This window comes from Chiloscyllium plagiosum, chromosome 5 (assembly GCF_004010195.1).
Source record: "Chiloscyllium plagiosum isolate BGI_BamShark_2017 chromosome 5, ASM401019v2, whole genome shotgun sequence".
In the NCBI taxonomy this organism is placed as follows: Eukaryota; Metazoa; Chordata; class Chondrichthyes; order Orectolobiformes; family Hemiscylliidae; genus Chiloscyllium; species Chiloscyllium plagiosum.
The window spans coordinates 11,248,592-11,274,086 of NC_057714.1; the positions used below are offsets into that span (position 1 = coordinate 11,248,592).

General features: G+C 42.1%; 1 protein-coding gene across 1 annotated transcript in view; it reads left to right on the forward strand.

Moving 5' to 3' along the window:
- The first annotated feature begins 392 nt into the window (after positions 1–392).
- dnah5 (dynein, axonemal, heavy chain 5) overlaps positions 393–25,495 on the forward strand; it is a 337,850-nt gene continuing 312,747 nt past the window's right edge. The window contains exon 1 of the mRNA XM_043689617.1: positions 393–942. Within this exon, the coding sequence (XP_043545552.1) occupies positions 811–942 (132 nt within the window). The 5' untranslated portion in view covers positions 393–810. The remainder of the gene's footprint in view (positions 943–25,495) is intronic.

The following is a 25,495-nucleotide window of genomic DNA, read 5'->3' on the forward strand; positions in this document are numbered from 1 at the left end:
TTCACACTGACCCTCTGAATAGTAGGTAAAAACAATGACTGCAGATGCTGGAAACCAGATTCTGGATCAGTGGTGCTGGAAGAGCACAGCAGTTCAGGCAGCATCCGACGAGCAGCAAAATCGACGTTTCGGGCAAAAGCCCTTAGTATCCCACCCAAACCCATTCCCCAATTCCCATACATTTAACCCCTGACTAATGCAACAAACCTATACATTCCTGAACACTATGGGAAAATTTAATATGGCCAGTTCACCTGACCTGCACATCTTTGGCTGGTGGGGGAGGGGAGGGGAAGGGAAACTCATGGGGAGAATGTGCAAACTCCACACAGAAAGTCAGCCGGGGCTGGAATCGAACCTGGCGCTGTGAGGCAAAGCAGTGCAGTTCCGATTGCAGCATCTGCAGTAATTTGTTCCGCCATGAGACAGTTCCACCTGTTTTATTTGGGAAATAAAAGTTTTAAGCGCAGCGCGGTGCTGGAAGTTGCATGTCAATTTTGTCGCTTTCCCGCGGCCGGGATTTCCCTCCCTCCGACCCCCCCCCCTGCAGAGCGGCTGTTGCCTGGAAACTAATCCTGTTGTCCGGCCAGGTTTTCCGAGGTGCGGTAAAGTGGAACGACACGAAGCAGGAGGAGGAGGAGGAGGAGGAGGGGGGTTGGGAGTTGAGGAACAACGAGCTTGCTCCAACGCCGTGCAAGAGGAAGCAAAAACCCGAGCTCAAACCAAAGGACCGAATTCAACTTGGTGCCAGGGAGATGAGCCGCCGCTGACCGTCCCGGCTTGCCTTCGGACAGTCAGTGGGAGCCAGCAATGCAAGAGCCGGCAGTGGAGGAGGGTCGCGGACACCGGAGGAGCATCCGTGCGGCCAACGCCGGAATCCCGTCGCTCAGGAGCAGAGTCTCCCAACCCCTGTCTCCTGCAGAGAATAGAAAAGAGGTCAAGGTTGGTCAGGAACCTCCAGTCTTTTGGTTCTAAAGGACTCCGCTATCACAGCACGGTGTCTTGAGTTTGTTTCTGCTTTTGGCAAGAGGGCCGGGCATCTAATATCCCGCTTCTTGAGAAATTTGTCCCCAAGTTGTTTGTTTCTCTCGTAATTACTTTTTTTTTGTGGGTGGGTGGGGGGAGAAAAACTAACAATTCAATCATTCGATAGATCTCGATTCAATTCTGAGCATAACAGATGGATGCCCAGCCTTTGGGATAAGATGCCGTGGAGATTTGTTCCAGAGGCGAGGGACTTCTTTGATTCGGAGAGACCGAAGACTTAGGGCTGTTCTTAGGGCAGAAAGGTTTAAGGGATGACTCAATAGCTAGGCGTTCAACGTAGAAAATAGAAATAATACGTTAGGAGGAACAGTTTCGAGTGGACTGGGGTCAACTATCGAGACACACGTTTAACGGAAGTGACAAAAGAATCAGAAGAGAGATTGAGCAAAATATATTTACAGAACCTTTTGTTCTGACGTGGGATGCGCTGGCTGGAAGATTTGGTGCAACCCATTCCGTTCCCATTTTTATCAGGGATTTCCTGAAATAGCAACAGTTGCAGGTCTGTGTGCAAAGAGCCCTGGGAGTAATGTACTGTAATTGGTTCAAAAAAAGCCAGCACAGCTGTAATGGACCGAGTGGAGCCTCTTTGTTCCGATTGCTTGGTCATTTAGAGCTCAATCTCTTGAGTATCCATCGCCCATAGAAATTTGGGTACACTATTCAGATAGCACATTCATCTTTCTGACATTGATGCGTGCCTACCATTGTCATAGTTATCCAACTAATTTTCAAAGGAATTGGAGTACTACTGAACCAGAATTGCCCTCTGGAACTTGATGGCCATGAAAAGTGCATTCACAATGTGGCCAACAAGGGCAATTATCAAGTGAAAATAAAAAAAAACGTTGGAGGTCACAGCTGGTCAGGCAGCATCCTTGGTGAGAAAGCAAGCTAACGTTTCGAGTCCAAATAACTCTTCATGAGAGCTGATGTGAAGTGTGGAGGGGACAGCATTTATGCAATAGTGGAGGGATGGTTGGAGTGCTGGGATAGAAAGGATGTTAGTAGTTCAGATTAAGTGAGAGTGGCAGAACAATGGTGTGTCTAACTGCCGGAATGGAAAGAACAACAGGAGTGGTTTAAGGGGAGAGAGGACTTGGTGACAACCAAAGCTAAAAGGGAGAAGATGGGTTCACAACTTGAAGGTGTTAAACTCATTATTGAGCCCAGAAAATTGTAAAGTGGAAATCCTTGCAATATGAATATGGCAGGCAGTAAGAGCAGGAGATGAAGGGCTTTTGCCCGAAATGTTAATTTTTCTGCTCCTCGAATGCTGCTTGACCTGCTGTGCTTTTCCAGCACCACACTCTTGACTCTGACTCCCCAGCATCTGCAGTCCTCAATTTCGCCTGGGGTAAGAGCAGGAGCGTCTCCTGATCAGCTGGAAATGTGTAGTAGCTGCAGTTCTTGCTATGTTAAAAGACTCCATGTGCAGGTTCTTGCTATAGTCTGAATTCTGTGGCATGCATCCTCCTTACTTTTATGGATAACCAGATAAAGAACTAATTTCGTTGAACAGGGACAGTCTGACATGCACCCCGTCTCTCGCTCTCATAGTCTCGCTCTCCCACGGTCTCTCTCATACACACACACAAAAGTGTAATTCTTTCAGGGCTCCTTATCTCTCTTTTAAAAATCATTATTCTGTTTGTTTCACTGTCACGTGTTCTTATTGTCTTTATATATTTCTGTCTCTGTAAGTAGAGGGACACATGAATAGAAGGAAGTCATTTAGCCCAGTGAGCATGCACTGCCATTCTCGGTCATGATTGATCACCTTCTCATTGCCATTTTCCTACACAGTCTCCATAATGTCATTAGTCCTATCTGGATGCACCACAGCTTGGTATGACAACTTCTCTGCCCAAGACCACAAGAAAGTGTTGTGAATATAGCCCAGTCCATCACACAAACCAGCCTTCCATCTATCGACTCCATCTATACTTTCTGCTGCCTTAGGAAAGCAGCCAGTATAATCAAATACCTCTCCCAACCTAGTTATACTCTCATCCACCCTCTTTCATTGAGCTGAAGTTACAAATGTTTGAAAATACATACCAACAGATTCAATAGCTGCCTCTTCCTCACTGTTGTCAGACTTTTGAATGGACCTCTCAAATATTAAAGTTGATCTCTTTCTGCGCCTTATCAGTAGCAGAACATTATATTCTGCATTCACTTCTATTATCCTGATGTACTTATGTTTGATATGATCTGTCTGAGTAGCACACAAAACATTACTTTTCACTGTATCTCAGTACATGAGACAATAATAAATCAAATCACTTGCTTAATGATTGCGCTTCCACAGCCACGGTACAGGATTTCAAACATTCATCACTCTCTTCGTGGAGAAATTTCTCCTCATCTCAGTCCTAAAAGACCTGGGCTTATCCTAAGATTATCTTCCTTGGTTCTAGAGTCCCCACCCTGTAAGAATGTTGTAAATGTCAATGGGGTCGCCTCTTATCCTTTGAAAATCTGGAACATACAGATCTAAATTCTCCAATAGCTTCTTGTAATACAAATCAGCCACGCCAAGGATTAATCTGGTGAACTCTGTTGCACTCACTCTTTGGCAAGTATATCCTTCCTTAGATCAGGAGACCACAACTGTACATAATAATCCAGATGATGTCTCATCGAGGCTATATGCAAATGCAGCAAGATATCTTTATCCCTGTGCCAAATTCCACCTTAAATGGACCCAAAATATAATTGCCTTTCTGATTGCTTGTTTAAAAATATTCTTTCTGTTTTTTTTTCTGCCAAAGTGTTAATATCACACTGATTTGCATCATGTACTATCTGCCATTTTCAAGCCACTCAGCCTGATCAAATTCTCTTTAAACCTCCTTGCACCCTCCTCATAACTTGTATTTCCACCGAGTTTGATGTCATTAGTAAATTTGGAAATATTGCATTGGTCCCCATGTCGATATCATTTATTTGAATTACGAACTGTTGTGAACCTAACACTGATCATTGCGATACCCCATTAGTAACACCCTTCCATCCTGAGAGTGATCTACTTATACCTACATTGTATTTGATGTCTATTAACAAATTCTCAGTCCATATCAGTACCTAACCCATTATTCTATATAGCCTTCTGTTTTCTTAATCTCTTTCATAGGACCTCATCATAAGCCTTATGAAAACCCAAATACATCACTCCATTGGTTCTCCTTTACAATGCTCCATGTAACATCCTCAAAAACTGCAAAAGGTTTGTCAAACAAGATTTCCCTTTTTTCTAAAAGTTCATTTATCACACCCTTTACTCAGATTCTAACATTTTCTCATGGAGTGACAAACTAACAGGTGTATATTTTTCCACACTCTCTCCCTTCCACCCTTAAATAATAGAGTTACATTTGATGCCTTCATATTTGAAAGAACGTTTACAGAATCTATAGAATGATTGAAAATAACCACTAATGTATTCCATTATATTGCTCCATCCTTTAATGCTCTAGGATGAACTTCATTTGGTCCAGAAGACTAAGCAAATGTTAATCCTTTTTTTTAACATTGCCTTCTTTATTAATACTAATTCTTTTAGCTGTTCAGTTATACAGGTCTCCTGGTCTCCGAGTACTTCTGAGAGATTTTCTGTATCTTCTCCTGTGAAAACAGTTGCAAATTAACCACTTTGCTTCTTCACTATTTCCTTACTCTCCTCTGTAAAGTCACAGAAAATGCATCTCAAGAGAGAGGAGTACAGAGATTTAGAGGGAGTAAAGATATATTTGGGAATATTTTCCTAGCTTTGGACATAAACTCTATGGATTCCCTGACAGAGAAATATCCATTGGTTTCTTTTGGATTAGTGACCCTAATCATAGTTTTCGATACTATATAGTATTCAATGTATAGCAGTCCATGTAATCCAGTGTGTCTGGGCAGAGAATCAGGAACTTTCCAATTAGGTATAATCTATTGTTTAATTGTAACGTTATCTGGCGATGGCGAAGGTATTATTAAGAAAAAGAAATAAAAGACGCTGGAAACACTCACCTGTGGAGAGAATAAAAGTCAAAATTTCAAGCATAGACGTTTCCTCTGAAGTGATGATCAGATTACAGATGACAAGAATTTAAATAATAACAGAATAAGATGAAGGGGTAAAAAATACAGTAACCACACACAGGAAGTGAAATGTAATGTTATGTAAAACCTGTCAAACACAAGGGAATGAGCTAGCCCTAAAAGTAAATAAATCAAAAACAAATAGAAATCATATTGTTAGAAGGAACAGAAATTTCTCAAGTTGATTGGAATTCTTCTGAAGGAGTCAGTATATTGATTAGTCAATTATATATCATTGCATTGCTAACCTGAGCATACTGCTACAGGTTCGTAAAGGAAGAAGACCTTCCCTGGTGTTATAACTTGCAAAATGAGTTAATTTCACATCTGTAGTGGTTGGAGTGCGAATTGGGAAACTTGGACCATAGTCTCAGGCAGTCAGACTTGCCTGTCATCCCACTGTGGGAGCTCCCTTCTTTAATTCAAACAAGTTTCCTCAGAGGATTTTGGTGAGAAAACACATTCATGCCAGGTATTGGAGGCAGAAGAATATTAGGACTCATTAACAGGAAATTATCAGTCAATAAATAATGATAAATGTACTTAATTCTATCCTTTAACCACGTACAGTAAACATTTTGGAGTCAATTTTTCTACAAAGTAGAAATTGGGTGGATTGTAGGAAAGCAGGAAAGAATCAGAATGGGACCTGTGCAAATTTCAGTGTGGCTTAACCAAATTTAAATTGCTGTGCTGCTCATGCTAATTGTACTCCAGTTTAACAATTTACTGATTGGACTGTTGGGAAATCTTGATTCACAGGCACTTCTTGTTAACAGACTGAAATACTTCAAAGGGAATTGCAAATTTCAATAAAGAAGGCAATGATGTACTGAAGCAGCAGCTAGGATGACTTCATTTGGAGCCTCCAGACACTTAGTAAAGGTGAAGATAATCCCAGATTAAGTTAACAACAAGGAGGAAGTCTTCTTCCTTTTTGATTGGTATTGGGTGCACAGAGAAGCTTCATTATAGGAATAGCATGACAAGAGAAAGGAAGTAAATTCCACAATTACTAACCATATGATTTGACTGCAGTGCAGACAAAAAAATCTCATCAGGACTGCCGAGGTTAAAACCTCCTGAACATTGCTTTGATGCCAGAGATTTTCTTGGAGTTTCAGACCCTCCCTTGCTTGCTGTCAGGTCAGAAAGCAACACTTCACTGCACCTATTTCTGCTTTCACTCACATCCTTAAGTGTTATTGCCCTTACAACCATTTCCTCTTCTTTGTCGTATAGTTGCTGCTGCTTTCTGTCATCATGCACAAATGATCAAGTTCAATATAGATTGTGAGACCCCTCGAACTTCATTGAGTATAGGAGTTGAGATGTCATGCTGGGATACACAGGACATTGGTAAAGCCGGTTTTAAAATACTGTGCACAATTCTGGTCGACCTTCTACACGCAGGAGGTTGTTAAACCTGAGGAGGTGCAGAAAAAATTTCCGAGGATGTTGCTGGGACTGGAGGATTTGCGTTACAGGGAGAGGCTGAATAGGCTGGGGCTTTTTTCCCTGGAGTGTTGGAGGCTGACGGATGAGGTTTATAAAATCATCAGGGTCATGGAGAGGGTGAATATCCAAGGTCTTTTACCGAGAGTGGGTGAGTCCAGAAGTAGACGGCATAGAATGTAGAACATTACAGCGCAGTACAGGCCCTTCGGCTCTCGATGTTTCACCGGCCTGTGGAACCAATCTGAAGCCCATCTAACCTACACTTTCCATTTTCATCCATATGTTTATACAATGATCATTTAAATACCCTTAAAGTTGGCGAGTTTACTATTGTTGCAGGCAGGGCATTCCACACTCCTACTACTCTCTGAGTAAGGAAACTACCTCTGACATCTGTCCTACATCTATCAGCCCTCAATTTAAAGATACAACCCCTCGTGCGAGCCATCACCATCCAAGGAAAAAGGCTCTTACTGCCCTATCCAACCCTCTGATTATCTTATATGTCTCTATTAAGTCACCCCTTAACCTCCTTCTCTCGAACGAAAACAGCCTCAAGTCCCTCAGCCTTTCCTCAAGACTTTCCCTCCATACCAGGCAACATCCTAGTAAATCTCTTCTGCACCCTTTCCAAAGCTTGCACATCCTTCCTATAATGTGGTGTACAGAAATGTATGCAATACTCCAAGTGCAGCCGCACCAGAGTTTTGTACAGCTGCAGCATGACCTCGTGGCTCTGAAACTTAATCCCTTTATCAATAAAAGCTAAAACACTGTCAGCCTTCTCAACAACCCTATCAACCTGGGTGGCAACTTTCAAGGATCTATGTACATGCATACCAAGATCTCTCTGCTCATCTACACTACCAAGAATCTTACCATTAGCCCAGTACTCTTTGTTCCTGTTGCTCCTTCCAAAGTGAACTACCTCACACTTTTCCACATTAAACTTTATTTGCCACCTCTGCAGCTTATCTGTGTCCCTCTGTAACCTGCAGCATCTTTCAGCACTATCCACAACTCCATCGACATTCGTGTCATCCACAAATTTACTAAACCATCCGTCTACGCCCTCATCCAGGTCAGTTAGGAAAATAACAAACAGCAGTGGCCCCAAAACGGATCCTTGTGATACACCACTAGTAACTGAGCTCCAGAATGAATATTTCCCATCAACCACCACCCTGTGTCTTCTTTCAGCCAGCCAATGTCTGATCCAAACCACTAAATTATCCTCAATCCCATGCCTCTCTATTTTGTGTAATACTCTACTATGGGGAACCTTATCAAATACTTTACTAAAATCCATTTACACCACATTAACTCCTTTACCCTTATCCACCTGTTTGAACACTTCCTCAAAGAACTCAATAAGGTTTGTGAGACATGACCTACCCTTCACAAAACCATGTTGACTATCCCTAATCAACTTATTCCTTTCTAGATGATTATAAATCCTGTCTCTTATAACCTTTTCCAATACTTTACCCACAACCGAAGTAAGGTTCACTGGTCTATAATTGTCAGGGTTGTCTCTACTCCCCTTCTTGAAGAAGGGGACAACATTTGCTATCCTCCAGTCTTCTGGCACTATTCCTGTCGACAATGATGACATTAATGTCAAAGCCAAAGTCTCTGCAATCTCTTATCTGGCTTCCTAGAGTATCCTAAGATAAATCCCATTCGGTCCAGGGGATTTATCTATTTTCACACTTCCCAGAATTGCTAACAGCTCCTTCTTGTGAACCTCAATCCCATCTAGTCTAATAACCAGTATCTCAGTATTCTCCTCAACAACATTGTCTTTTTCCTATGGGAATACTGATGAAAAATATTCATTTAGCACTTCTCCTACCTCCTTGGACTCCATGCACAACTTCCCACTACTGTCCTTGATTGGCCATAACCCTTATTCTAGTCATTTTTTTATTCCTGATATACCGAGAGAAAGCTTTAGGGTTTTCCTTGATCCCATCTGCCAATGACTTCTCATGTCCTCTCCTGGCTCTTCTTAGTTTTCTCTCCAGGTCTTTCCTGGCTCACCTGTAACTCTCAAGTGCACTAACTGAGCCTTCATGTCTCATCCTAACATAAGCCTTTATCTTCCTCTTGAAAGAGATTCAACTTCTTCAGTAAATCATGGCTCCTTCACTTGATCATTCCCTCCCTGCCTGACAGGTACATACTTATCAAGGACATGCAGTAGCTGTTCCTTGAATAAGCTCCACATTTCAACTGTGCCCATCCCCTGCAGTTTCTTTCCCCATCCTATGCATCCTAAATTTTGGCTAGTTGCATCATAATTGCCTTTCCCCCAGCTATAAATCTTGCTCTGCGGTATATATCTATCCTTTTCCATCGCTAAAATAAACATAACCAAACTGTGGTCACTATCACCAACGTGCTAACCTACCTCCAAATATAACACCTGGCCGGGTTCATTACCCAGTACCAAATCCAATGTGGCCGCACCCCTTGTTGGCTTGTCTACGTACTGTGTCAGGAAACCCACCTGCACACATTGGACAAGTAAAGTACTTGAACAATAGTATTTGCAGTCAATATTTGGAAAGTTGAAGTCTCCCATAACAACTCCGCTGTTACTCTCAAATTGTCTTTGCTACCCTTTCCGCTACATCTCTGGAACTATTCAGAGGCCTATAGAAAACTCCCAACAGGGTGACCTCTCTTTTCCGGTTTCTAACCTCAGCGTTTACCTCAGTAGATGAGTTCTCAAACGTCCTTTCTGCCATTGTAATACTGTCCTTGACTAACAATGCCACACCTCCCCCTCTTTTACCATCTTCTCGTTCTTACTGAAACATTTAAATCCCGGAACTTGCAACAACCATTCCTGTCCCTGCTTTATCCATGTCTCCAAAGTGGCCACAACATCGAAGTCCCAGGTACCAACTAATGCTGCAAGTTCACCCACCTTATTCCAGATGCTCCTGGTGTTGAAGTAGACACCCTTAAATCAACCTTCTTGCTTGCTGGTGCAGTCTTGTGACCTTGAAGCCTTATTTCTGACCTCATTGCTCTCAACTTCCTGGACACTAGAATTAGAATTTGGTTCCATCCCCCTGCTGAATCAGTTTACACCCTCCCGAAGAGCATAAGCAAATTAACTGCCCAGGATATTGCTACCCCTCTAGTTCAGGTGAAGTCCATCCTGTTTGTAGAGGTCCCACCTACTCCAGAAAGAGTCTAAAGTGTCCAGGAATCCAAAACCTTCCCTCCTGCACCATCCCTGTAATCACGTGTTCAACTCCTCTCTCTCCCTATTTCTTGCCTCTTAAGCACATGGTACAGGCAGCAAACCAGAGATAACAACTCTGTTTGTTCTACCTCTAGGCTTCCACCCTAGCTTCCTGAATTTCTGCCTTAAAACCCCATCCTTTTTCCTACCTATGTTGTTCGTGCCTATGTGGACCACAGCTTGGGGCTGCTCCCCCTTCCCTTGAAAGATCCTGAAAACACAATTGGAGACACCATGAACCCTGGCATTTGGGAGACAACACGCCAACCGTGAGTCTCTCTCGTTCCCAACAGAGCCTCCTATCTGTACCCCTAAGTATGGAGTCCCCAATAACTAATACTCTGCTCCTCTCCCCATTCCCTTCTGAGTAACAGGGACAGACTCTGTGCCAGAGACCTGTGCCCCATCATCCCCTGCAGCGGTATACCTGTTATTGAAGGGTACTGACATGAGGGATCCCTGCACTGCCTGCTGGTTCCCTTTCCACCCGCTGACTATAACCCATCTGCCTTTTTCTTGTACCTGAGGAGTGACGACCTCCCTGTGACTCCTCTCAATAACCCCCCTCCGCCTCCCAAATGATCCGAAGTTCATCCAGTTCTAGCCCCCAGTTCCCTAATGTGGTTTTCGAGGAGCTGAAGTTGGGTACACTTCCCGCAGATGAGGTCAGCAGGAACACTAGTGGTGACTCTTACCTCCCACATTCTGCAGGAGGAACATTCAACTGCCCTCACCTCCATTCCCACTGTTCTAAATTCCCAAAGAGACTATTGAAAAATAAAGATAAAAAAACCTAGTAGCTTCACCAATCTGGCACACGGAACCTTTTTTTTGGTAAGGGGGGCGGGGGGGGAGGATGGATGGGAGCCACTACCTAATTAGAGTTTCAGGTAACACACCCAGAACCATTCCCCTACATTTACCCCTGACTAATGCACCTAACACTACGGGCAATTTAGCATGGCCAGTTCACCTAACCTGCAGATCTTTGGACTGTGGGAGGAAACCCACGCAGACACGGGGAGAATGTGCGAACTCCAGACAGACAGTTGCCCGAGGCGGAATTGAACCCAGGGTCCCTGGTGCTGTGAGGCAACAGTGCTAACCACTGAGCTACCGTGCCGCCCTGAGTGTAATTAGAGTTGAGGAACTGCAAAGGAAAAACGTTATGTACAGGCGGCTGCGCAGTAATCAAGATGTAGGGCAGAAAATACATCAGAAGATAGAAAGGGCATGTAAGAAAAGCATGATAACAGTCATCATGGGACACTTCAACATGCAGGTGGTCTATGTCTGAGACAGGAAGGTTGTTTTTTGGAGCAGCTTGTGGTAAGAGCTCACAACAGAACTGGCATTTTTGGATTTGGTGATGTGTAATGAGGCAGACTTGATTAGGGAGCTTAATGTGAAGGAGCAGCCAGGGGGCAGAGACCACAATGTGATATAATTTACTTATTGTTTGAGAGGGAGTCAGATGTTAACAGTATTACAATTGAGTAAAGATAACTACTAAGACATGAGGGAAGAGCTGGCCAGTGTTGATTGGAAGGGAATCCTAGCAGGTTAGAAAGTAGAACAGCAATGGCAGAAGTTTCTGGGGTTAATTCAAGATAGTCAGCAGAAATCCAACCAAGAAAGAGGAAATATGGTAAGGTGAGGATGAAGAAACCATGGATGGCAAGGGAAGAATCAAAGCAAAAGAAAAAGCATGCAATGTAGTGACAATTAATGAGAAGCCAGAGACATAAGAGTCATTGAGATATACAGTATGGAAACAGACCCTTTGGCCCAAATTGTCCAGGCCAACCAGACATCCTCAATACATCTAGTCCCACTTGCCATCTCTTGGCCCACAACCCTCTTAAACCCTTCCTATTCATATACCCATCCAGATGCCTTTTAAATATCATAGGTGTACCAACTTCTAACACTTCCTCTGGCAGCTCATTTCACACACACACCACCTTTGCATGAAAATGTTCTCCCTTCGGTCCCTTTTAAATCTTTCCCCTCTCATCTTAAACCTATGCCCTCTAGTTTGGACACCTCCACCCCAGGGAAAAGATCTTGCCTATTTACTGTATCCATGCCCCTCATAAACCTTTTTATGGTGTCCTCTCAGCCTCCGACGCTCCAGGGAAAATAGGCCTTTTAAAACTCTCTCTATCAGCTCAAACCCTCCAACTCTGGCAACATCCCTGTAAATCTTTACAGTTTCACAACATTCTTGCTATAGCATGGAGAGCAGAATTGCATGCGGTATTCCAATAGTGGTCTAACCAATGTCCTGTCCAGCAGCAGCAACATGACCTCCCAACTCATCTATTTCTGCATTGACCAATAAAGGAAAGCATACCAAATGCTTTCATGGCTATCTTATCTACCTGCGACTCCACTTTCAATGGACGATGAATTTGTACTTCAAGGTCTCTTGTTTTTTCAACAATACTCCAGGACCTTGCCATTAAGTGTGCAAGCCTTGCTCTGATTTGCCTTTCCAAATGTAACTCATCACATTTATCTAAACTAAATTCCATCTGCCATTCCTCGGCCCATTGGCCCAACTGTTCAAGATCCAATTTGGATTTCCAGAAGGCCTTGACAAGGTGCTGCAATGAGGCTGCTAAGGAAGATTAGAGTTTATGGTGTAAGGGACAAGGTGTTGGCATGGATAGAGAATTGGCTGACTGGCAGAAGGCCGAGAGTGGGGACAAAGTGGTCTTTTTCATGACGGCAACTGGTGTCCAATGGAATTCTGCCGGGGCTTGTGTTCGAACCACAATTATTTGAGTTACACATTAACGATCTGGTCGAAGGAACTGAGGATATTGTGACTACATTTTCAGATTACTCAAAGATGGGTGGAAGGACAGCTGGTATTGAATTGGGGAGCCCGAAGAAGGACTGAGACAGCCACGACAGTGGGCAAAGAAGTATCAGATGGCATTAAATGAGGGAAAGTGTGAGGTTATGCACTTTGGTAGGAAGAATAGAGGCATATTTTCTAACCAGGGAAAAGCTTTGGAAATCTGATGTTAAAAGGGACTTGGGAGTCCTAGTCGACGATTCACTTAAGGTTAACATACAGGTTCACTTCACCTTATCCATGCCCTTCATGATTTTATAAACCTCTGTATGGTCATCCCTCAGCTTCTGGGGCTCCAGGGAAAATATCCCCAGCCTTTTGAGCTTCTCCCTATAGCTCAAACTCTCCAACCCTGGCAACATTCTTGTAAATCTTCTCTGTTGTAAATCTTCCAGTTTCACAACATTCTTGCTACAGCAGGGTGACCAGAATTGCATGCGGTATTCCAATGGTGACCTAACCAATGTCCTGTACAGCCGCAACATGACCTCCCAACTCCTATATTCAATGCACTGACCCATAAAGGGAAGCATACCAAATGACTTCTTTACTATCCTATCTACCTGTGACTCCACTTTCAAGGAGTTATGAAACTGCACTCCAAGGTCTCTTTGTTCAGCAACACGCCCCAGGATCATACCATTAAGTGTATACGTCCTGCCCAGATTTGCCTTTTCAAGATGCAGGTGGTGAATCTGTGGAACTCATTGCCACAGAAGAATCTGGAGGTCAAATCATTGAGTGTCTTTAAGATAGATAAATAGGTTCTAGAATAGTAAGAGAATGGGGTTGGAACATACCAGCCAAGACTGAATGGCAGAGCAGACACATGGGATTGAGTGGCCTAATTCTGCTCCTATATCTTCTGGTCTTATGTTACCTGTTGTTAACTTTAAAACAAGTGTGATAAGCATCCACGCACCTTATTATAGCAACTTTCCAGCCTCTGAACACACTATTTGTGTTAAACAATTGTGGATTATAATCACTTGTCCAATTTTTTTCAGACAGCAGCTGTTCGTTATAATTCTGCTGTGCCATTTACATCCTTTACAAACCTCTCTTTTGTCACTTTATCCTGTCCATTATCACCTCTTTTAATTTAGCATCATCATTCTTTTGTCATTTATTTCTCCTGCTTTCTATCCTTTCTTATTCTTTGTTCCTGTTTCCCTGCTTAAATCTGTTGTACTTATTTTTCCCCCTGCTTCCGTGGAAGAGTCATTTATCTGGAAGGCTAACTTTGTTTTTCTCTCCATAGATGCTGCCTAATCTGCTGATTTAAAAATAATATAGATCTGGGTTATTCTATAAATGCAGCAACAAACATCAACAGACTCTGCATTGAATTCGTATCATTACATTAGAATCTTTGGTATTCAGAGTGCATTGAATAATGTGCATGATTTTCGCAATATTCATTTGGTTTGATGTGTGGAGGTCTGACAAAGTACGGCTAAAATATGAAGAATTGATTCTGTAACTGTTCCTTCAGTAGTCGTAGTACTTACTTCATGCCACTAGATGGCACTTGTGCACTTTGCGGGATCTTTCGAAATGCATCTTCAGAAGATGTTATTTACTGGAAAAACAGACAAAAGTACGATGGATGGTAGAAACCTGAAACAAAAACAGAAATTGCTGGAGAAAGTTAGCAGGTCTTCCAGCATCTGTGGAGAGAAAGTGGAGTCAATGTTTCAGGTTCTGTGACCCTTTTCCAAATCCTGAAGTTATGAGGATTGATCTGTTATCTTCTTGGAGAGTATATTATTGAGAATATATATTATTGAATCTGGATCCCCAAAACATTACTTGGGTCTCTCAATTAATAGGAGAAAGTGAGGACTGCAAATGCTGGAGATCAGAGCTGAAAAATGTGTTGCTGGAAAAGCGCAGCAGGTCAGGCAGCGTCCAAGGAGCAGGAGAACCGACTTTTCGGGCATAAGCCCTTCTTCAGAGCTCATAGGATGAAAAAGTGATAGACAGTAAGATGCTGCACATGACACATGTCATCTCAAGGACATAAAAATTGAGCCTTCAATGAGTAAGGTCAGGAAATGTATCTGTACAAAGGTTGGTAGAAATTGGAATTCTTTTGAAAATGAAAAGTAATGCTGAGTCAACTTTTAATTTTAAATCTGAGATAGATTGATTTTCATTAAATAGATGTATTAAGAGAAGAAGAAATAACAAAGAGGATTGATGAGGACATGCGGTGGACGTGATCTGTACGACCTTCAGTAAGGCTTTCCACAAGGTTCCTCATGGGAGACTGGTTAGCAAGGTTAGATATCATGGAATACAGAACTGGTTTGAAGGTAGAAGACTGGTCGAAGGTGGTGGTGGAGGGTTGCTTTTCAGATTGGAGGCCTGTGACCAGCGGTGTGTTACAAAGGTCGGTGCTGGGTCCACTGCTTATATAAATGATTTTAGATGTGAAATTAGGAAGTACAGTTAGTAAGTTTTCAGTTAACACCAAAATTAGAGGTGTAGTGGACAACGAGGAAGATTACCTCAGATTACAATGAGATCTTGATCGGATGGGCCAAAGGGCTTAGAAGTGGCAGATGGAGTTTAATTTAGATAAATGTGAAATGCTGCATTTTGGAAAGGCAAATCAGAGCAAGACTTATACACTTAATGGTAAGGTCCTGGGGAGTGTTGCTGAACGAAGAGACCTTGGAGTGCAGGGTCATAGCTCATTGAAAGTAGAGCCGTAAATAGATAGGATAATGAAGAAGGCGTTTGATATGTTTGCCTTTATTGGACAGAACATTGAGTAAAGAAGTTGGGAGGTCATGTTGCGGCTGTACAGGCCATTGGATAGATCACTTTTGGAATATTGTGTGCAATTTTGGTCTCCCTGCTATAGGAAAGATGTTATAAAACATGAAAGGGTTCAGCAAAGATTTACAAGGATGTTGCCAGGGTTGGAGGGTTTGAGCTACAGAGAGAGGCTGAACAGGTTGGGGCTGTTTTCCCTGGAGCGTTGGAGGCTGAGGGGTGACCTTATAGAGGTTTATAAAATTATGAGGGACATGGATAGGGTTAAATAGACAAAGTCTTTTCCCTGGGGTAGGGGGCTCCAGATCTAGAGGACATAGGTTTAGGGTGAAACGGGAAAAATTTAAAACTGACCCAAGGGGCAATTCTTTCACGCAGAGGGTGGTGCGTGTTTGAGCTGTCGAAAGCTTTGGTTCGGTCACAGCTGGGGCACTGTGCGCAGTTCTGGGTTCCACTTTTTCAATGCTTTAGTGGGGGGGAGGGGTGCAGAGGAGATTCACCAAATGTTATCTGGAGATTTTTAACTATGAAGAGAGGCTGTATAGGAACTAAAGTAGGCCCAGGGTGGCCTGCACTGACATTCAAATAGATGGCCTAACTCCACAAGACTGACTTGGGTTCATATCTCTTAATAACCTTACTTAATAAAAAATTGTTTACTTCAGATTTAAATTTAACAATTGAATTAGTAAAACCACTGTTTACAGAAGCATTTTTCTAACATCTCTCATGAATGGCCTGCTACGAAATCATAGGCCATGCACCCTAGTTCTAGCGATTGGTCTATGCTCTTAATGAATCAGATATAATCATACCCAGGTAATTCAAGCAAGCTTTGAGAGGTTGTTTCCCTGAGATCATGTGGGCACAGTCTCTGGATAAGGGGCCAAATATCGTCCATGACTGAGATGGGGAGAAATTTCTTCATTCAAGGGGACCTCTAGTAAGAGGGTTGTGGCTGCTGCATCATTGAATATATTCAAGGCTGAGATGGATAGATGATTGATCTCTTGGGGAACCAAAGGACATGTGGAACTAGCAGAAAGGGAAATTTGAGTCAGAAGACCATCTATGATTTTGTTGAATGGCAGAGTATGTTCAAAGACTGTACTTTTTCAACTCCTCATGTTCCTATTCACTAATGTCTGCTGTTCAGAAAGTGATTGTATCTGAATATCAGATTGAGTCTTCCTGTGATTTATTCTCCTGTTTCCCTTGGCTTTGCCAGGTCTTGAGTATCTAAAAGCATACAAGCAGAAAGGAAGAGGGGTGATGGGAGGGTTAACACCAAGGGTCAGAAACTTTTTTGTGAGGGTCCCTTTTGAGATTTTCTTTGGCTGCTTTTTGATTTCTGTTTTTCTTTTCAAGGGCTATCTTTTAATTCTCACTAATGCCTGTGATAGCAGTCATGTCATCGCAATACTTTCTGTATTTGTCGATTCATGGGGCTTTTGAACTCATACATGAGCAGAAGTAGAAGAATTGGTCCATATTGGCCTTTGCCCGAAATGTCGACTCTCCTGCTCCTCAGATACTGCCTGACCTGATGTGCTTTTCCAGCACCACACTCGTGACTCTAATCTCCAGCATCTGCAGTCCTCACTTTTGCCCAATATCCTCACTAACCATTGCTCCACCACAAAACGTAATGCCACAACCCGAAAGGAAAGCATTCATTTCCTGGATGCTGCAGTTTTTCAATTGATATAAAATAGCGCACATAAGTTAGCAACAAACTATTTCTCGTAAGTAACCGACACACACGATACACAAAAAGCCATCACCCTAAACAAGCTATCCAAACACTGGTGAGGTCAAAGCTAAACTGTTGCATGTTTGTATCTAATACACTCTCTGTACTTCAAGTAATTCAACATATGTGAGATTATTGGGAGGGAGAAAATATCCACTGTTCTTCACCAACACCATGGTTTTGGCACTTTCACACTGTCTCATGTCCTCTTGAAAAAAGCAGTATTCAGTTTCTGTATGTCTCACCTCTTTGATAGCCATTGATTAAAACTCCACTTGGGAAGGTGGTCTTCAGTGCTTTCCCCTTGGGGTGTTCTGTACTCTTCCTGGCTGTCCTTAGCCAAGTTCTTTTTTGATACTGTACAAAACTCAACTCAAAATCAAACCCTGTCAATCTTCACCAATCAAGGGTTCCTCAAAGCAAATAAGTCAATTAAGCTGAATTTGAAGTTTTGCCTCCTGTTTGCTGTCTTCTCTGAATCTTAAGTTTTCACACCTCCATTATCTGTTTGCAAACTCTCAGGTTTTCAAGAGCATTTGCATGTATAGGCATGAATTTAATTGAATTGAAATTAGGCGTTTCTCTCTGCAGACCATTTGGAGCTCAGTAATTTGAAAATGGGCATTTTTTTGTGTATGCTTAGAGTCAGATTAATATTTTTAATGAAAATTTCTAATGTTGTAACTGTTTGCCACATATTGGATATTTTTCTCCAATTGGTTGTCCCATCATTGATATACCCTAAGCATTTTTGGGAGTTTAAAAGATAATTTACTTTTTGCTCCTATGTATTTGAACTCTAGTTGGGTTGTTGGAAAACTTGTTGATGAGAATAGCAGAAGTTATTAATATAAAAATACTATTTATTGTGGGTAATTAAAGGTTAAATACAGATAAACAATGAGATTAGATTACATACAGTGTGGAAACAGGCCCTTCGGCCCAACAAGTCCATACCGCCCCGCCGAAGCGCAACCCACCCATACCCCTACATTTACCCCTTACCTAACACTACGGGCAATTTAGCATGGCCAATTCACCTGACCTGCACATCTTTGGACTGTGGGAGGAAACCGGAGCACCTGGAGGAAACCCACGCAGACACGGGGAGAACGTGCAAACTCCACACAGTCAGTCGCCTGAGGCGGGAATTGAACCCGGGTCTCTGGCGCTGTGAGGCAGCAGTGCTAACCACTGTGCCATCGTGCCGCCCACCACATTGTGAACTGTGGGCACATAACTCCACTAATTAGAACTTTAATCCACTTATAAACTTGCCCACCATGCATGCACGCACACACATAAAATAAATATTACAGATAGAGGAAAAGATTGGGAAGGAATTTCAGTGGTTCCTGTTCACCAGATTGCTGAGATGACCCTTGTGCTGGTCAGAATGCTGTTTCTTGGTCATTGTTTTCCTGAGGCTTTCACTGGTTTGCAGGAGACACATGGAACAAAGGTCTCTGAATGATCAATTAGAACTCACACCTTCCAGCAACTGTTGAGGGAAAATAAACTGAATTTCTTCAGACTTAAGTGGCTTTTTTCACAGACAACACAGAGATCTTGAACAAGTGGAAGTCTAATAGCTTTTCCTTATCTTGATCACAACCCCAAACTGTTTCGCTACCTGATGACAAATCACATAGTTGTTGGCAGACAGAAGGCTTTTATCATCAATAACTGGTTAGTCTATGGATCAGTCAGCTTCATGTTGCCAATCAAAGCTCAATTTGTACAAAACCTTTCAGCTCCAGCTCAACCACAAACTACACGACAGTTATTATTTGAACAAACATCTTCCAATGAGTGTCAGATTATTTGCTTTCAAAACATGCAACAAAATGTAGCATTCCTTAATTATAAAATTGTACTTTTCAATTTTACAGAAAAATGCAAAGACATGACCTTTATAGTTGAGTCCTGAGAACTGAGGGGTGCTTACCAGGGAGTTCAGATGGCGAAGCAGGGGGAATGTTATGTATTCAGCATTATCAGAGCTTGATGATGCAGTTGGTATTCTATGTAATGAAAAGCTGCATTCACTAATCTGAGGAGCCTGTCTTAAACATAGAACTATTGAAAATAAGAGCAGGAGGCCATTCAGCCCATTGAACCTATTCTGCAATTCACTATGTTCATGTCTGACTCTATAGAAATCTAATTATCTTTTTCTTAAATATATTCATTGAGTTGGCCTCCACATCTGTGTGGTGGAGAATTCTACTGACCACCCACACAGTGACAAAACATCTCTTCATCTCCGTCCAAAATGGCCTGCCACATATTCTGCAACTGACTCCTTTATGTGGACAGCATTTTATACGTTTTATTGAAATCTCCTCTCATTCACCTGAACTCTAATGAGTACAGTTTGCGGAATCCCCTACAACGTGGAGGCAGGCCTTTCAGCCCTTCAAGTCCCACTGTCCCTCCGTAGAACATCACACCCAGACCCTCCCCCTACCCTATCCCTATAACTCTGCATTTTCCAAGGCTAATCCTCCTAGCCTGCTCATTCCTGGACACCATGCGCAATTTAGCACAGCAGTCCACCCAACCAGCACATCTTTGGACCATGCAAGGAAACTGGATCTCCCAGAGGAAATCGTGCAGATATGGGGTGAATGTGCATACTCTACACAGACAGTCGCCTGAAACTGGAATCAAACTAGGGTCCCTGGCGCTTTGAGGCAACAGTGCTAACCACTGAGCCACTGTGCCGCCCAATTGATCCAACCGAGTGGGACCATTCGGCGCAGCCATTTTGGCGCGGCTTGTTTGGCGCAGCCCATTTAGGCACACAACTATTTAGGCACAGCTCATATTTATTCCTTTTCAGGCTTAGTTAAAAGCATTAATGAAAGTAATAAAAATAAAAATAATGTTTATTCTCTTTAGTAAAAATGTTAAAAAGAAAAATAATAAAAGAAATAAGTTAATTACGAAAAATGTAAAATATGACATTTATTCAAAATTATGGGCAATCCCTCTTAAATACGCAACATAATTTCTCTCACTAAATCTTCTTACAAGTGTTTGTATTCGAGCGTCTGCTTCCCTGAATTTCTTTAATTTCAACGGAATATCGTGCCCTGCTACAAGATGCTCATAGTAAATGACCCTTCCTCTCTGAACTTTTCGTAAACTGTCAATAAATTTGCAAATAACTGGATGTTCCACTCCAAGTTTGCATTGTAATCTCCTGTGGACAGCTTCTGCCTGATTGTTTGTTCTGTCCTCATTGTTTCAAGTTCTTTCATATAAATTCCACATTCCAACTAGAAAAGGCGGTGGATGCCTACCATTAAAGAAATTCAGGGAAGCAGACACTAGAATACAAACACTCGGAAGAAGATTTAGTGAGAGAAATGATGTTGAGTATTGACGAGGGATTGCCCATAATTTTGAGTAAATGTCATATTTTACATTTTTTGTAATTAACTTATTTCTTTTATTATTTTTTCTTTTTAACATTTTTACTCAAGAGAATAAACATTATTTTTATTTTATTTTTATTGCTTTCATTAATGCTTTTACCTAAGCCTGAAAAGGAATAAATATGAGCTGTGCCTAAATGGGTCTGTGGCAAAATGGGCTATGAGGAGAACGTGAGGTCTGCAGATGCTGGAGATCAGAGCTGGAAATGTGTTGCTGGAAAAGCGCAGCAGGTCAGGCAGCATCCAGGGAACAGGAGAATCGACGTTTCGGGCATAAGCCTGAAGAACACATTTCCAGCTCTGGAAATATTACATTTGATTCATTCATATTCCATCATGTATTTGGTGAATAACATGAGCAAGGTACTGATTCTTGCTCACAACCTTCCATTCTGAAAAAAAGAATCCCATTTATTCCTATTCTCTGTTTCTTCGAGTAAGTGAGGACTGCAGATGCTGGAGATCAGAGTCGAAGAGAGTGGTCCTGGAAAAGCACAGCCGGTCAGGCAGCATCCGAGGAGCAGGAGAATTGATGTTTTGAGCATAAGCCCTTCATCAGGGCTCATTCCTGATGAAGGACTTATGCTCAAAACTCTAGAATTCTAAAACTCCTGCTCCTCACAGACTGCCCGACCGGCTGCGCTTTTCCAGCCCCACACTCTTTGGCTTTACTCCCTGTTTCTTGTCTACTAACCAATTCAGTCCTGCCAGTGTATTCCATGTGATTTGATTTTGCACACTAACCTCTAATGTGCAATGTGATTAAAGATTTCAGAAAACCATATTTACTGGTTTTCCTTCATCTATTCCAAAGGTTTCAACCTTCAAAGTCCAGTAGGATTATCAAATATGACTTACCTTTTATTTTTCCATGTATTATTGCATCTTTTATACTAGACTGTGACATTTTACTTGTTGCTGATATTAGGCTAACCTGTCCATAATTCACTGTTTTCTCCTCCCTTCCCCCCCCCCCCCCATCAACCCCTTTTTAAACAATTGCATTACATTTGGCACCTTCTGATCTGTGAGGATTGCTCCAGAATTTGTAGTTGGAAGTTAACAGCCAACATATCCAAGGTATCCACTTTCTCCCCCATTCTATTTTAGTACCATGGGATGGAGATTATCAGGCTCTGGAGATTTATCAGTTTCTGTCCCATACATTTCTTGCATTTCTTTTTAACTAATATTAGTTTCCTCCACTTCCTGTTGCCCTTGTTTCCCTAACAGTTCTGAGAATTTGGCATCTTCTGCTAAGACACAATGAAAGTAGTTGTTCAGTTGCTCTGCCAGACTACTGTACTCTTTTTTTTGTACTGTTTCCTTCTGAGCTAAACTCTGGGTGAAAACCTCTGGATGATATGTTCCCACTGTTTCCTCAGGCCACTGTGTAAGGGCTTCTTGCCTATCCATAGAAATATATTGTGTCCCCTGGAATTCACCTCACTCACCAGTGATTCAAGATAATAATGCTGAATTAGGGAATATGCTGTTTTGTGCACTGTGCCATTGTAGTTTTTAAATATTCCTACTTGACTTTCCAGTAGTCTTCTGTTCAGATGCTCACTTCCCTTTTAATGTGGAGAGAGTCTATAAACAAAAGAGGTTGGATGCTAACAACAGTGTTCAACTTCTTGCACAGCACAAGGCTTGAAGGAGCATGGATACACAGTCAGGCATTGCTCTTGCTAATGCTATAATCATTCCGATGAGTTTGAGTGCCAAGTTTGCGTTTGCCTACTTTGATCTAAATGCTTAAAGAGGCAGGCCACGAATTGTGAACTCCACGTCTGTAACCTGGGTTCATCATTTTGGAGGAGAAAGTGAGGACTGCAGATGCTGGAGATCAGAGCTGAAAATGTGTTGCTAGAAAAGCGCAGCAGGTCAGGCAGCATCCAAGGAGCAGGAGAATCGACGTTTCGGGCATAAGCCCGAAGAAGCCTGAAGAAGGGCTTATGCCTGAAACGTCGATTCTCCTGTTCATCTTTTTGTAGCCAGGTCTTTGCAAAATTTGAAGTAATTAAAATCTGATAGAATGAAGCTCCACATTTAGAATAGTTACATTTTCAGGCAAGATTGATTGATCAGCAGCACTTTGCAAATTTGATACAAGAGTTACTTAGACTGAAAATGGCATTTTGCAAAATCTGGGCGGTGAACTTTAAGAAGCAGGATAGTGCAGTATTGTAGACATCCACTAGAAGGTGCCACCAGACTGCCCTAACCATGCTTATTCCATGTGATTTACTCAGTGCAAATCGTTGATTTTGAACAAAAGTAAAGCAGACTTATTGAAACAACTGCAAAGTTTAGTGGAATTAAATAATTTTCATTCCAGAAAAAAAACCAACTGTTAGTAGAAGAATGGTTATAAACAATACAATCTAAGTCATAGGACTTGAATTTTTGTTTCTTGGATCCCTACTGTACTGGTAATTGTTCCTTTCTCCATTTGATGAGGTTATTTGACATGCTCGCTTCTTGTGTGCACTATGCAGTTTCCAACCATTTTAAATAATGTGTTTTTGTTTATCGTGGTGAGCAAATTACCCTTTGAATCTCTTTCACTGGTAAGCAAGTAATCAACGACAACAATGCTTTATCTTGATCGCAATAAAAAAATTTCACAGAAAGATTGGTTATTTAGATTGAATGGCAATTAGATTGTAGTTTAAATGTGGACGATAGAGATTGCAGACAGGACTCATTTCTAGAAGGGATGAGTGACTATCAGGCAGTTTGAAACGTTATGCTGAAATATTAAACAGCTTACAATAAAAATGTTACCTAGCTGGGGTACTGGTGTGAAACAATGGAATTCATAACCAATGGTAAATAGTGATCTTGTAATATTTTGCGCATTGGGAAATGAAATTGATTTTGCAAGTTTGAGTCATGAAATATTTATTCTCAACTGATGGAAAATTAAAGGGCAGGATTTTCCCAGGAAACCTTTGAGTTAAGAGGGTTAGGAAGGCAACAGAGTCACATAGGCATGATTCCCCAAAGCATTCCCATCATAGGGATGTTTCCCAGAGGCAGGTCTGGGTGCAGATTGGTTGCTTTCCAGAGATGAGTCAGCAGTTGAAATAATCACAGCCTATAAGAGGCCTTGCTGGCTTTTACAAACTGTTTTCTGTTCAGATATGATATTAATCACCTCTGGAGTAGTTGGGACTTAAACCTAGATGAACTGGCTGAGGTTAGGAACACTAACATTACATTATAAGAGCCCGTTGCTGGTTTTTATATCCTTCAACAAACCGGGATATCAAAAGTTCACACTCCAGGTGTAGCAAAACTTCCCCATATTCTTGTCTACTGGTTGGCTTGCAATATCGACCGACCTGAATTTGCGTGTTTAAGTGCTTGGTGTAGCTGCATGTTATTGTGCTTTTCCCCTGTACGTTTGAATTTAATTTTTATCCAAATAATCATCCAATGTCCAGTTGAATGCCTCAGTTGAACTTGCCTCCACTGCATTTTCAGGCACTGTATTCCATACCCTAATGATTCACTGAATGCAAAGGTTTTCTCACTTCACCCTTCTTTATTTTGCAGATCATGTTAAATCCAAGCCCGATTGTTCTTGTTCCATTTAGGAATGGGACAGTTCTTCCCCATCTACTCTATTCAGCATATTCATGATTTTGAAAACCTCTATCAGATCTCATCTTATTGTTTTCTTTCCAAGGAGAATAGTGCCAACTTTTCCAATCTAACCACGTGATTGAAGTTTCTCACCCCAGGAGCCAATCATGTGAACAACTTCTGCACAGAGCATGCTCATCTTTCCTATTACGTGGTGGCCACAACTGTACACAATACTCCAGCATGGGTTTAACAAGTGTTTTACACAAGTTCAGCATCACCTCCTTGCTCTTATACTCTATGGCCCTCTGAAGAAATGTGAGGACGCTGAGGATAAAACATACTGCTCTCTCTAGCTGCCCTGTTGCTTCCAATGATCTGTGCGGACTTACACCCAGCACTCGGCCCCCCTCCAAAATTGTACTCACTATTTTAAATTGTCGTCCACTGTTCTTCTGACCAAAGTTCATGACCTCATACATCTCTGCTTTGAAACTCATCTTCCACCTCTTTGCCCACTCCGTCAACTTGTCTTTCTGGAGTTCTACACTCTCCTCCTCACAGTTTACGATTCTTTTAAGTTTGTGTCATCTGCAAACTTTGAAATTCCAATATCTGGGCTAGTGGGAGATGCAGGTGGCAGCCATGCTGGCACTTCCTCTCTGGGTCCCGTACTTCAATCCTCACAGTTCGAGTTTGGTGTAAATAGTGGAGCCTGGACTTTCTATACAGAAGTCGTGGGGAGGTTGTGGCGAATTTGCAAGAGAAAAGAGAGAGAAAGCGTTGTGCCCTGTGGTTAGAAATGGTATGCAATGATTGAGAAAGACAGCAGGATTCCTGTGAGAGTTGCAGTGGAATGAAGAATGGCACTTACTTATTTGGCCCGACATGGATATTTCTGCATCTCCGCAAAAGTGGTTCTGGTCTTCTCTTTGCAAGGGCCAGGATTCTCTCCTTGTAGAGTGAGAGAACACGGATGTCAGGCACCTCCCACGTGTGTGATCTCTCTCTTGTCTGTTGGGGCTTGTCTTCTCCTAAAATGAGTAGCGGGGGCCACTGTGTGAAGTTATAGTGGGTGGAATAGCTGTTCGTGCAGGTGCATGTGTGGGAACGGTAGTGAGGTGCCCCAAAGGACTGAGCAGGCACCACAGACAGCATGTGAGGTTAGTGGTGTGGGATGTTGAGGAGTATCAATT